Source organism: Aphelocoma coerulescens, chromosome 1A (genome assembly GCF_041296385.1).
Source record: "Aphelocoma coerulescens isolate FSJ_1873_10779 chromosome 1A, UR_Acoe_1.0, whole genome shotgun sequence".
NCBI classification, from domain to species: domain Eukaryota; kingdom Metazoa; phylum Chordata; class Aves; order Passeriformes; family Corvidae; genus Aphelocoma; species Aphelocoma coerulescens.
Window position 1 is genome coordinate 53414753 of NC_091014.1, and position 12817 is coordinate 53427569.

Consider the following 12817-nt stretch of genomic DNA (forward strand, 5'->3'; position numbering starts at 1 on the left):
GGGGTGTTTTTGGTACATTGTCTCCTGAGGAAGGGGGTGCTAAAACCCCTCCCCAGTGCCTTCCCTGGAGTCCCAGCAGACCTCCTCAGCCACCCCTCTTCCTCAGACCGCCCCAGTGGCATGTGTGGTGACACAGCAGTGGTGCGGGGAGGAAGGCTGAGAGCACGGCCACGAGCGATGGATTTTGGAGACCAGCCCATTGGGAAAGAAAAAGAAGAGGAAAAGGTTTTTCTCAGAAAACCTTGGCCTACGAACCAACCAAACACTTAGGCTGTGCCTTACTCCTTCGCTTCTTCTCCAAGCGTCGCAGGCGCTTCTCCTCCCGCCGGCGCGCCTCCTCAGCCTCCTGGTGCTGCCGGCACTTGTGGAAGTTCTCCACCACCACCCCCACAAACATGTTGAGCACAAAGAAGCTGACGATGAGGAGAAAGGAAATGAAGTAGAGGAGCATCCAGGGGTTGTTGTTGGTCACTGGCTGGAGTGAAAGCAGAACAGAGGCAGTGATTGTCTTAGCAGTAGAGGAATAGGGATGCAGTGGGCAGCAGCCCAACAGTTCCTGCTTTACAAGGTATTGAAATAACCATGTGTGGGCCAGGAGGGAGCCAGCATGCCCAGAAAGACACATGGCACTATTGCTTCTTCATTATGAATTGATAAAGGCCCACTGACACTACCACAGACACCCACAGCACAGCCACAGCTACACCTCCCTGCATGGACCAGACAAGACCATGGACCTGACCCCTTGCAAATAGGTGAGCAAAGGATTCAGATAGGGCCTGGAAGGGACTCTTGGTTTAAGGGAGATATCTGAAGCAGGACATTAAAGCACGCTTCTGCCCTACTAGCACAAGGAAAATGACAAAGGTCCTTTCACATGAAAGTCCATGTACCTGCTGGTCAACAGCCACAGCATCTAGTCCATTATACATAATATTCACCCAGCCATCCTTGGAAGCCAGAACAAAGAGGGACATCAGAGCCTGCAACATATAAAGCAAAGCAGATGTGGAGCAGGTGCATCTGGCAGGCAGGAAAAAAAATATTGTGGGTTTATGCTCTAACACACACAGCACCGAAATACTCTTCCTGTGTCTCTGCACACATCAAAACCTGCTCCTTCCCCTGTGGAGGACAGGGAGGGGGTGACAGGAAGCCATGTACAGCCAGATCCACCAGAGGAGAGAGGTTGTGAAGAACATCTGCTTCATGGCAGGAGAAAACAGAAAAATCAAGCTCTCTGCTGCCACCACTTTTCTTTCCCCCTCATCCTCTAAGTGTCATCCTGATAACAGCCCACTAGTGACACAGCTTCTGCATGGACACCCAGGCCAAATAACTGCTCCTTCTGGCCCAGGCATTGGCTTTCCAGGCACTGCATCTGTTCCCTGGGGAGGAGACAATCCCTTTGATGGGTTCCTGTCAGAGGAAGGAGCTGTGGGCAAACTCACCTGTCCCAGGTTGTCGAAGTTGTACTTGTGGTGCACCCACTTGTAGTTGGCTGCCACACAGTCAGACCGGTTGGTGATGTTCCTGATGTCGACCCCCAGGCAGTGGTAGAACTTGCCCTTGAAAAGCTGCAGGAGGGGAGTGACCCCATCAGCCCCTTTCCCCACAGGGTTCCCCATGCTCCCTGGGATGTACAGGAGCTGCCAAGATGCTGCATGGCCTGCAAGACTGCAAGCCACATAGAGCATGACAGGGACGCCACCAACACAATATAGAGCACAGTTTCAACCATTGCAAAGGAGCCAGGACCACCCTTGTAAGCTCACACTTGGCTTTTCAGCCTCCTCCATTGCCCCAGGCCAGCAGTGACTGTAAGCCCACCATCTGACAGTCCTTAAGGCAGCCTTTTTGAGTACAAAGGGAAAAAGTATCTTCTAATCAGTCCCCTAGAGTAATCTTCCCTCCCTGCTTCCCAGTTACTGAGAGTGCTGATAGGAAAAGAAGATCTCATCTGAGGGTAAAGGACCAGAAAAAAACATCCTCTTCTTCTCATACGTATTTTTTCAAAAAGCTGCACTGCACTGCTGTGACTCTTCTGCCCAGGGCTCCTTTCCCCATATGGAAGGTACTGGATTGTGCATTTGTACAGATGCATCAGAGCAAACTAAGTATAGCGCATTCCCTGAGATGGAAGTAACGCCCACACCCTCGCTCCTCTGCAATGCAACAGCCAAAAATAAAGAGGATTAAATAAAAAAATTAAAGAAGTTTGTGGGTGGAATTAGGGCTCAGAGTGAGGGGGAGAAAGAGAGCTGGCTGGAGGCAGGGTTCATGTGAGCAGGAGCTGAGCTGCTTGCCCTTGTGGGGTGACATGGATGCGTCCAGCGAGCCCTGTGCTGTGCCAGCCCTGGGCTCTCCCAACAATGCTGACCCAAACCCCGATGCAGCTGCTGCCAGGTGGAACTCCTGTCTCTCATGTCCAGCAATGCCTGCACTTGCTGAGCACCTGTCTGTGCTTGGCAAAGGCTGTGTGATAATGGAGACGACCTGTGGAAGAGGGCAAATACAGAAAATTGACTGGCTTCTCTGTCTCTCCTGCTCTGCTCGGCTCCCTGTGTCTGTTATAGAACCTGGGGGTACAGGTGCCCATGGCAATAGGGGTGGGAGCTCAAGGGCTGTTTGATGGACAGCAACAACCTACCTGCACACCCAGGATGCCAAAGATGATGAAGAAAGCACAGCAGATGAGGACAATGTTTCCTATGGGCTTGAGGGAAGAAATGAGTGTCTCCACCACCAGCTTCAGGCCAGGGGCTCGACTGATGACTCTGGAAGGGAAGGAAGGGGAAGGGTGACAGGGGGACAGGGCAGGGGCATTTGGCCTAAGCAAAGAATTTTCAGCAGCAGCAGACCCCCGTCTCCCTGTGCAGTGACCCCTCAGTGGAGATCACTCCCCTGTGATCAAAAAGCCTTCTCTCCCATGGATTTGTTGTCTGATGAGGTACCTCCAGCATCAGACCCATATGGCTAAGGGGGACCTCCCTGTGGCTTATTGCTTGTCAAAGACCACACTTTGCCTGGCCCAGCTGGATCTGACTCTGGGACCCTTCCTGGGGATAACCAGTGGGAAGAGGGGGGTGAGAAGGGCTTGGTGGGGTTCTGACCGGAGGGGACGTAGGGTGCGCAGCAACCGGAGCACTCGCAGCACCCCCAGAATTTTGGCACCGCCAGCAGAGGCCACTGAAACCACAATGTCAATGAGAGACACGAAGACCAAGAAGCCATCCAAGACGTTCCAACTGCTGCGGAGATAAGCCTGGTCCCCAAAATACAGGCCTAGAGAGACCACCTGGAAGAAAGGGGAGAGAAGAGGGGATGAAATAGCTCCTCTCCATGTTACCTGGTAGAGGGCAACTGTGGAGAGAATGGGAGGAGGGGGAATAGTTATCAACTCCTCATGACACTGAAGTGTCATCTCATAATCTTTTCCTTTCAGCTAGGTGTCTGTGAAGGAAAACATCTGTTTTCTGCCTCCCTAACATGACACTGTAGGGGACACACAGGAAACCTTTCCCTGCCACACCAGAGACTTGGGGCAAGTCTCCCAGTTCAGAGATCACCTGAGAGTTAAAGTCAGGCACCAAAATCCATACACTGGCTCTTAAAGGGGTAGTTTGTTTGCCAGCAGTTCTCAAAAACAGTGGGTACTACAGAAATTGGTGGCCATGGGGAGATCTTAACATCCTGCAAATCATGGTCAAAATTCAGATATGAATTTTAGGGGTTTAACTTCCAGCACACAGTTTAGGACTTTTCCCCAATCACGAGAAGGGAATACCAAGTTTTTCTGATTTTTGCAAAGTACTTTGAAATCTACTGAATAATTATCTCAACTTTGAGCATGTCATTAATATTGTTGTAATGTCTGCCATTCTTGCTCCAGGAAAAAGGGAATGGACATTTAACATCATTACAAAATCCATACTTGAATGCCAGCTATCCTTTATGAATAATAAGATCCAGCTGGATCTAAAGCCTAGGATAAACATCTCCTCTAAGCCTGACATTCCAGGACTCAACCCCAGGCAATATCTGCCGTTATAAAGGTAGAGGGAAGGACTGGCACACCAAAAAGATGAACAGATTTTAAAAGGGTGCTGATGAAACATGAACTGTGTTTGACACTGGAAAAAGGCTCTGAGCTGTTCATCTCCAGTAACTTACCTTCAGTGTCATCTCAGCTACAAAGATTGCTGTGAAAATGTAGTTGGACACAGTGAGAAAGATTCTTTCCTAGAAATAAAATAAACAAAAAAAAAAACAAAACAGAGAAAGACCTTAAATGTATTTTGACTACTTCTTGTTACTCTGTCAGGCCCCTCTGATGATCTTGATATTTTTGCATTCCTGTGAAGAGTCTGAAAGCTGAAGAAATAAGGGAGGTGTCCTTGGCAGAGGTCAGTGCTAGGCAGCTTTCAGTTCATACACCTTGGCTGGGACAGGATCCTATGCAGCTCTGCAGGGCATAGTGGCTGGGATTTTTTTGCACCCTGCAAATCTGGTTTCAAGGCACTCCCTGCCCTGTTCTGTCAGTGCTTCTCAGGCCTGACCTGCTGCACTGACCTGGGACTCCTTCCCAAAGCACTGCTGAGCACAGACCACAGATCGTGTCCAAGTGCAGCAGAGTCTGGGCGTCAGCTAAGGCAGACAAGCAGGAAAAGTAATTTCACTTGCCAGCTTGAGCCTCCTCCAAGATAGCTCAAGAGCAGCATACATGAATGATGATGTGCCATTCCTACAGCATGGAAGCTACTTCTATCTTTCAGCTCCCAGTCCTTGTCCCTTTTGCTATTCATCTCTTATATGCAGGTTCCTGGAGGAGACTCTTACTTCCCAAGACAGAAGGAACTGGGCTTTCTGTATTATAAAGTGGGTTGCCCTATTACAAGAGTCTGCAGGGGAAGCACACATTCATGTCAATTACTAATACTTAGGTATTTGAATAGATGAGTCTGAGCTCAAGTTCTTCCAGATATCATACCAGTACCAGCAACACTTAAGAATCACTGTTAGAGGCTGTGCCAAAAAATGGGTGACAGGTAATGGTTCTCACCGTGCTTCTGTGCTCAATCTGGGGTCTTTCCAGGGCAATCGTGATGCAGTTCAGGAAGATGAAGGCCAGCACTACGTGGTCAAAGAGCTTGTGAGCAATGATGGTTTGGCAGAGGAGGCGAAACCTGCAAGAAATTTCCAGTAGGCACTTGTGCCTTGGGCAGAATGAATTTAGGAACAAAGATGACACAGAATTAAGCATTCTGGCCAAAACTGGGCTCCGATATAGCAGCTTTCCTATCTATGATACTGATGTCCTTTGAAATGGCAATAGCCTAGGGTGGTACATGGTCACACAGGGAGCCTGGAGCAGAGCAAGGGCAGAGCAATGAGCTGAACCCTCCATTGATTTCCCCAGTGCCAGAGTGGTTTCCTAACCACTATGACTCTGTGCTCCTCTCTTGCCTTGTAAAGAGGCTGAATTCTAGTTTTCCTCCCAAACTCACACTTTGTGCCACCCCACAGCGAAGAGGCCGGATGCTGAAAGCTCAGGAGAGGCAGGTAGGTTGGCAGTCACGGGGACCACACTTCTGAAAGACACTGTGTAGATTAACATAGGTGTCACACAAGCTCTCCCTTGTGACCTGTAATGAAACCCTTTCTTTTCAAGGGGCAATATACATGGGTGAGAATAGTGTTGGCTGGAGTACATGGACATTTTCTCCTGGTGAGAAGATCTCTTTAACATGAAGAATTCAACCCAATTTTCCTCTTTTTTTAGGCAAGAAGAATTTTAACTTTACCCTAAATGTGTGATATAACTGCTGGTAAGTTGGTACTGGGACAGTAAATTAAATGAAGACACTATTCTGGTACCAGGGGAAGAAATATCAGTATTATGGAGTCATCAATAATACATTCTTTATCCTCTTTGTGCTAACATTAGTATTCTTTGCCTTGCTTTGCTATAAATATTTATGATTACAGAAAATAAAAATGGGATGCTCCAAAGGGAGGGAAGATCACAATAGCTATTTAGGATGCTCAACTTTCCTTTCATTGCCAGAATTTAGGAAAAGAAATGTCGTTTGGGTGTAGAAGGGACAAGGGAGGAGAAAACACACATTCTCAGCTGGTGAGGTTAAAATTGCAACCTAACATCAGGGGATGTGGCCAGCAGAGCAACAGAATCTACCCCCTCTTCTCAACCCTCTCATGGCAAAAACTGCACAAACCTGTTCTGTGGGGAGAAGAGATATATGGACCAGTCTTCCCGTAACTCACACCAGTCTGGCTTGTAGACTTCCATCATCTTCCGGATGCGAAAGCACAGGCTCTGTAGGGATGCAGCAGAAGCAATTGCCACTGGTGACCTTCTCACTTGCCTGAGAGAGATATTCTTCCTTTCACATCTGACTCAAATGCACCACCACCTGCTTTTCTTTAATCCCCCGACTGAGAAAAATCAACTCAAAGGCAACAAGTAATGGAAAAGAAGGTAGAAGCTGCTTTGCCAGGGCTTGTCTACCTCTTGGCATCTGGTTTCCTACCTGAATCATGACAAATAAAACTGCTGGTGTCCTTTTTAGAGTAGGATGCTGTCCATGACGCGTTCTTAGAGGTCTTAGAGGGACTGTGTTACATGAGGGCAATGTGTCCTCCCTACCTCAGCTAAATGTAAGAAGCCAGAACAAAAAAGCCTTCTGTTGGCACTTGGGCTGGGAATTTCATACAGACATATATGTCTGTTCAATTTTCTACTGACCCTCACTCCACTTTTTCCACCCTCTAAACTGCTCACAGATTGCTGTCCTCCAGGCTGATACCACAAAACCCACTTGCCTTGCCTGTGGTGCCTGTGCTTCCTGCTCTGGTCTGCTGATGTCCCCCATGCAAAACTGTCACTGTTACACAGCCTGACCTCTCCTACCCTGCAGAAATCACTGGCTCTGAAATAACAGCCCCTGAATGACCACACGTATGTCTCACATCCGCCTTCCTCCCACCATCCACCTGCCTTGCAGGCAGCCTGACAATGTGGTGTGAGCTTGTCTGTGCCTGAAGGTCCTATCTGCGTTCAGTGCTGTCCTCCAGCCTTCCTAAAGCACCTTTGCAAGCTTTCCCAGACACACGCAAGAAGACTGAAATTTGAGGATGGATTTGGGATTTCCCAGAGCACTGTGATGTAACCCCAGGCTCCTCCACCAAGTACTCACATAATCTATTTCTTCATCATCCTCTCCCCCTTCTTTGTGGTTGTTCATCTTTGGGAAGATCTCCTTGACAATACTGGGCATTTTGCCATTGCAGTCCTGATGCTCACTGGCCCCAGGCGGTGCTCCCAGCCTATGGGTCACTCTGTGGCCAGAAGGGACCGAGGCCAACTCCAGCAGGTCACAGGAGCCTTTGTTATCCAGAGAGAGTGTCCGGCGGTGATGAAACACCCTTCCTGTCCCATCCGGCTCCCCATCTGCTGCCTTGTGCATTTCCCCAGACAGGAGGGACTCATGCTCAGCTGAGGGAGGTTTGTGTTTCAGGCTGTGTCCCCGGGCCAGGCTGTTCCAGCTGGAGCGACGGCTTCCCCAGGCTCCGCTGCGGCTCCAGGCACCATAGTGGGAACTGCGGGAGCTGGACTGTAAGGGAGCGGGATGGGGACTCAGTGACTCTGGGCACAAGGAGGGAGCACGTGATCCTCTCTCAGATCACAGATTTCTCCCTAGGCCCCTAAGCCAGAAGGCTGCCATTTATCAGATGTCAAGCAAGTTGCATGGTGGGAATTTAGCAGCAATCTCTGTAAATCTGACAATAAATTGATAATGAGTTAGCAATGGTGTTGGCTGTGATTACTTTATAGCACCATCTGCGTGCAAAGCACTTTCAGGGAAGGTAAGTAATAAAGCCAAAGGCCAGGTGCCTGATATTGTTACTTACACCAGCACAGAGCAAGAGTAAAGCTCTCAAAAAATCTGATTGGCAGCTTTTTACACTGGGGTTCAGGATAACACAAGGTACACGGTGATGGATCATCTGACACACCATCTTTGAGTACAGTCTTCGTAAAAGGGAGAAATGAGAAAAACAGGCTTGTTGGTCACAGTCTAGTCCAACCCCATCAGCAAGTTATCATGTAGTATGTGGCTGCTAGCACTCGCTGTTTGGAAATAACAGGGGCATGAGCCCTTTAAGCACTGAGGCACTCCCCAGAGTTGTGTATGCCAGTGGGTAGAAAGCCCAGGAGCTGATGTTACAAGTTGGACAGGTCTGAGATGCACTGGTTAGACAACCTGCAGTGCTTGGGGAAGTGCTATGGGGCAGCAGAATCTGCTATGGGGAGCTCAAAGACAAGATTTTCACTGTTAGAAAAGCTCTGATACAAAAATCCAACTGTAATAGGAGTTGGTTCTGGCATCACCTAGATGTTCCTATGCTCTTAAGGCATCATTTTGTGTCCTTTACTCTAGGAAAACAAGGAAAAGGCAAGGAAGAAAAATGTGTTTCACTGTAAGAGGGAGACTGTCTTGGTGTTCTCCCTCTCCCACACTCAAAGGAATATAGATAACTAACCTGGAAATAGACTTCCAAAATCTGGAAGTTTAGAGAAATAATGTGAACTGATCTGGATTCTAAAGACGGGCAATGCAGTTGTGTTAGGTGCCTACGGCAGCAGGGCAATTCTTCCCAGAAATCCCCAGGTGATGGCAGAAAGCCAGCAAAGTGCTTGGCCTTCAAAAGAAGGGTATGACACACATTTATACTCCCTCACTCACCAAGGACCGCTGGTCATAGGTCATTCTCCCCAGGGACATCACACTGCTCTTCCGGGAGCCAACAGCCACACGGATCTGGTCAAGCTGCAGTGAGTTGCGTGAAGAGTTGGTGACCCCCCCAGCAGCCATTGGTGGGTTGGAAGAGGGCAAGGATGGGTCCAAGTGCCCATTAGGGGTCACAGGAATTGCACAGAGCTTAGGATCTGAGTGGAAAGAGGGAGAAAGAAGAATGAGGAAAGAAGAAGGTGGGTTCCTCACTACCCAGTGATGCTTTGATGCCTTAGCAGTTTAACGTTTTAACAGCAGCTAACAGATTATTATCCCTTTAGAATCAATCAACATCAATTCCTCTGATTTAGGGTGTGGTGACAAAGGCAGTGCAAAGCTGGGAAGGCTTTAAAGTCATTTCCTCAGTCTCCAAAACCGACCACATCTCTCCTTGGGGACAGACAGACAAGCAGAGTGGTGGCCAAGCAGCCTCAGACTGACAGGCAGAGCACGAAGCCGAACGGAGGACGAGAACGTGCTTCTGCATGCCAAGAGCAGACACCAGCATCTTCAGGCCTGAACAAATTCTACCAGCTCTCAGATTGGCTACTTAAAGCAGTTAGGCTGAAACATTGAGCAAGGGACTAAGATGTAGGGATAGCCCCAACCATCCGTGTACTGAGGTCACCTTAAAACTCCTGCAACCATACTGCATACACAAACTGCATCCCAGTCTATGCTACTACACTGCACTTCTCCAAATGACTGATCATTGGCCTTTAAGATCAAGGACACTTTTGAGGGAAATGTTAGGTCCTGTAGATGGCCATCAGCATTTTTTGAGATGCATGGAGAGGACAGGGTGTTGGATTATAATGCCTGAAAGGACTAGAACAATAATTTTTGTTTGACTTACTGCATAATGAAGGTCACCTATCCATGTCTGCATGACAGACAGCCATGAGAGCACCAACACCTCTGTAACCTCTTCCTCCTCTGCCATCTCAGAGGTTTGACTGCCTACATTCAGCATAAGCTCTGATGTGGTGCAGCCATGTAACTCAGGATAGGACTGCTTTGAAAAGAGCTAAGTTGCAGGAAAAACTGTGAGCCAATAACTGGAGCCACTGCTCCCTGCTGTGGGAGCTGCATTTACACTCAGAAATGTGCCTGTGGTGCTTGTCTGAGTTGGGCTGTGAGTATGCTTGTGCCTGTCCTTGCACCTTGCTGATACTGATCTTGTCTTGCTGACTGGGCTTCTTGGCTTGACCTCAGACCTTCCTCACCACTGTAGGCTTGCCTGGAAATCACTGAACCATTGGCAGATCCTCACTAGTGTCAGTGGACCTGCTCTGCTCACCTTGTGCAAGAATGTGCAGTGTGGCCCCTGCCCTCCTGCCTGGCTCTCTCTCCCCTTTTAACTCCTGGCTCACCATCCATTGCAGAGTAAGCTACTCCTGCTGCTCCTGGCCACCAAGTCCTGTTTGAAGTATAATGCCTCTTGTAGAAAGACTTTCAGTCTTTGAGGGAAGACTTCAAGGGATGGAGACCTTACAAGGCAGTTCGTATTCAGGTTGTTCCCACTGTTAATTATCTTTCCTTGAAAATACATGGCTTTTTTTTCAGCCTGAATTTGTCTAGCTTGAGCTTCCAACCTCTACAATCTCATTATGCTTTTCTCTGCTCAATTAAAGAGCTATCTACCATCACAAATCCCTCCTTATGGTCTACAACTACAGAGAGAGTGATCAAGTAACTTTCCTGATTTCTCTAAGCTTCATTAGTCTCTCACTATGAAGCAAAGCTTCCAAATTTGCCTGAGTCCTTTTTACCGTCTTGGTATCCCCTCTCCAAATGTGGTTTCAGATTTGGGCACAGTTTTCTTGAAATGGTTACCCTGAAGATAAGCAGAGACAGCCTCACTTCTCACTTCCAGTTGCTGTTCTGGAGGTCATTCAAGAACTGTTCCACTTAGCTACCACATTCCTCAGGATGCCAACATATCTCTGTTTTTCCACAAATAACACCACAAACTGGCATAAAGTTCAAAATAAAAACTGGCAAGTTCTCAGAGGTGCGAGTGAATTTTCTGCAGAATCTGCTTTTAGATTTCTCACCAAACAGCAGTAGGACACAAGCAAATAAGACTGTGTGAGTTACTGTACCTGAGCCTTCCTGGACCTCTTGGAACTGATCAAACTCCTCCATGTTTGAAGAACTCTGATCTTCATCTGAGTATGACCGGTTGGCATCACCCTGGAACACACAAATTTAGAAGTTGGGAACTCAAACAGAAAAGACCATTTGTTTTTGTCTTTCCTTTCTGGAACAACTGCAAAATTGTCCTTGGCAGTTAGGCATCCAGCGTGATCACTGGAAAGAGTCTTGCGTGATTTAGGATGGCTGATACACTGCATTGCTGCTTTTGGATGGGTAAAGGACTCACCCTAAGGTAGATTCTGTTGTGTTACACAGAACAGAAATTGTGAATCCCCTTCCAGTGAGCCTTGCATGGCTTACCATCCTTGCAAGGATTAACTCTGGGGTTTTTTCTTTTGTTTAATTGAAGACTACCCTAGCAAGGGTCATTTCATGAGTGAGGGGTGACACTTTGTAAATCCTCCAGTCCAGTATCCTCAAAGTGTCACAAAGGAGCCCTTTTTTAGTACCTCTGTTCCTCCTCCTGATGAAGCCTTGGTGGCAACTCACCTCAGCTTGAAACCCTTCCACAAGAATGGCCACCAGCAGATTGAAGAGTACATAATTGCCAAATGTCATGAGAGCCACAAAGTAGAGGGAAGCCCACGGCGAGGTGGAGGCCATGCCATTATAGAGAACAACATTCCAGTCCTCCTGGGTTAGGATCTGCGAGAGAGGAAGAGAAAGTCAGATAAACGTGAAGGAAGAACAGGAAGGGGATTCCCAGAAAAGGACAGTCAAAGAATACACATCAGGACCAGACCAGGCCTCTGAACTTCCCCATAACCACACACCCCCTGTCACTGTCCAGCTGTGGCACTGCACCAAAAACCATAGCTGAGCAAGAAGAAACAGGAGCAACCATTAGGGCAGTCATGTGCTGAGGGGAAAGTGTTAAACTTGGGAGTTGTCACAACAGGAGAGACCTTTGCACACTGTCTCCTAGGAAGGAAGGAGCTCCCCTGTTTGAGATATACACCAGTTGTTTGGTTCCAATATTCAATTGTTCTTCCTCCAAACATCACACAAAAGTCTTTTACACAGCCTTTTGTGCTGTCAGGAGTCAGTGCAGTGCTCCTCAGTGAGGAAAAAACATCTCCTGATCCTCTTCACTTTGCCATGGCCCACCCATAGAGAGCAAGTGGGCTCACCTGGAAGACGGTGACGATGGCCCAGAGCAGGGAGTCAAAATTCTTTCGGTCAGGAACTGTGTCTCCTGTGTCTGTCCTGAGGCTGAACTTGCAACCAAAGATATGCATTCCCAGGATGCTTTAGAACAAGATGATGTCAAATATAAATATCTCTGCCTCCACAATGAACTCGTCAGAGTAATTCTCTTCTCCTGAAAATCTAATGCAACATCACAGCAGCAAGGGGTACAAGAACACAGTCTGACCACTGGGACCTATCTGTGTAGAAGGAATTACATATTGCAATCCTGTGGGTCACCAAAAAATTTGCTTTCCATCTGTGCTGACTCAGCTCATAAATTCCCTCCAACCTGTCATTCAGATCTGTTCTCTCTATTGTCCTTTTTTACTCTCATATTTCTTCATCTTGCTATCAGGGTATCCATGGCCTGCACAGACAAACTTTCTTGGTTGCTTCCTGCTGCTCTTCTGCCAGAGTCAGCCTCCAGGCTGAACTGTTCCTGTAGCCAGTATTGATTACCAGGAGACTTCATCTATCCTGCAATGGGATGTTATGCTCAATGTTTGCATTTGTTGGCAGTATCTCACCACCCCATCCAGGCCAAAATCCTCAGCTGCTGAATCCAATTTAATGCAGAAGTAATTTCAGCCCTTATGAACAAATAAATGTTTGTCAGTGCTGCCTTGGCCTAGAGCAATGGGCAACATGAG

General features: G+C 47.9%; 1 protein-coding gene across 7 annotated transcripts in view; it reads right to left on the bottom strand.

Annotated features, from left to right (window-relative positions):
• CACNA1I (calcium voltage-gated channel subunit alpha1 I) overlaps positions 1 to 12817 on the bottom strand; it is a 149502-nt gene that overhangs the window by 18257 nt on the left and 118428 nt on the right. For all 7 annotated transcript variants that reach the window (XM_069002736.1, XM_069002739.1, XM_069002738.1 and 4 more), the window contains exons 12-24: positions 12107 to 12224; positions 11466 to 11621; positions 10922 to 11012; positions 8769 to 8971; positions 7218 to 7634; positions 6237 to 6337; positions 5063 to 5186; positions 4174 to 4242; positions 3114 to 3298; positions 2651 to 2777; positions 1452 to 1577; positions 894 to 983; positions 283 to 475 (exon numbers count right to left, since the gene is read on the bottom strand). In XM_069002736.1, the coding sequence (XP_068858837.1) occupies positions 283 to 475; positions 894 to 983; positions 1452 to 1577; positions 2651 to 2777; positions 3114 to 3298; positions 4174 to 4242; positions 5063 to 5186; positions 6237 to 6337; positions 7218 to 7634; positions 8769 to 8971; positions 10922 to 11012; positions 11466 to 11621; positions 12107 to 12224 (2000 nt within the window). The remainder of the gene's footprint in view (positions 1 to 282; positions 476 to 893; positions 984 to 1451; positions 1578 to 2650; positions 2778 to 3113; positions 3299 to 4173; positions 4243 to 5062; positions 5187 to 6236; positions 6338 to 7217; positions 7635 to 8768; positions 8972 to 10921; positions 11013 to 11465; positions 11622 to 12106; positions 12225 to 12817) is intronic.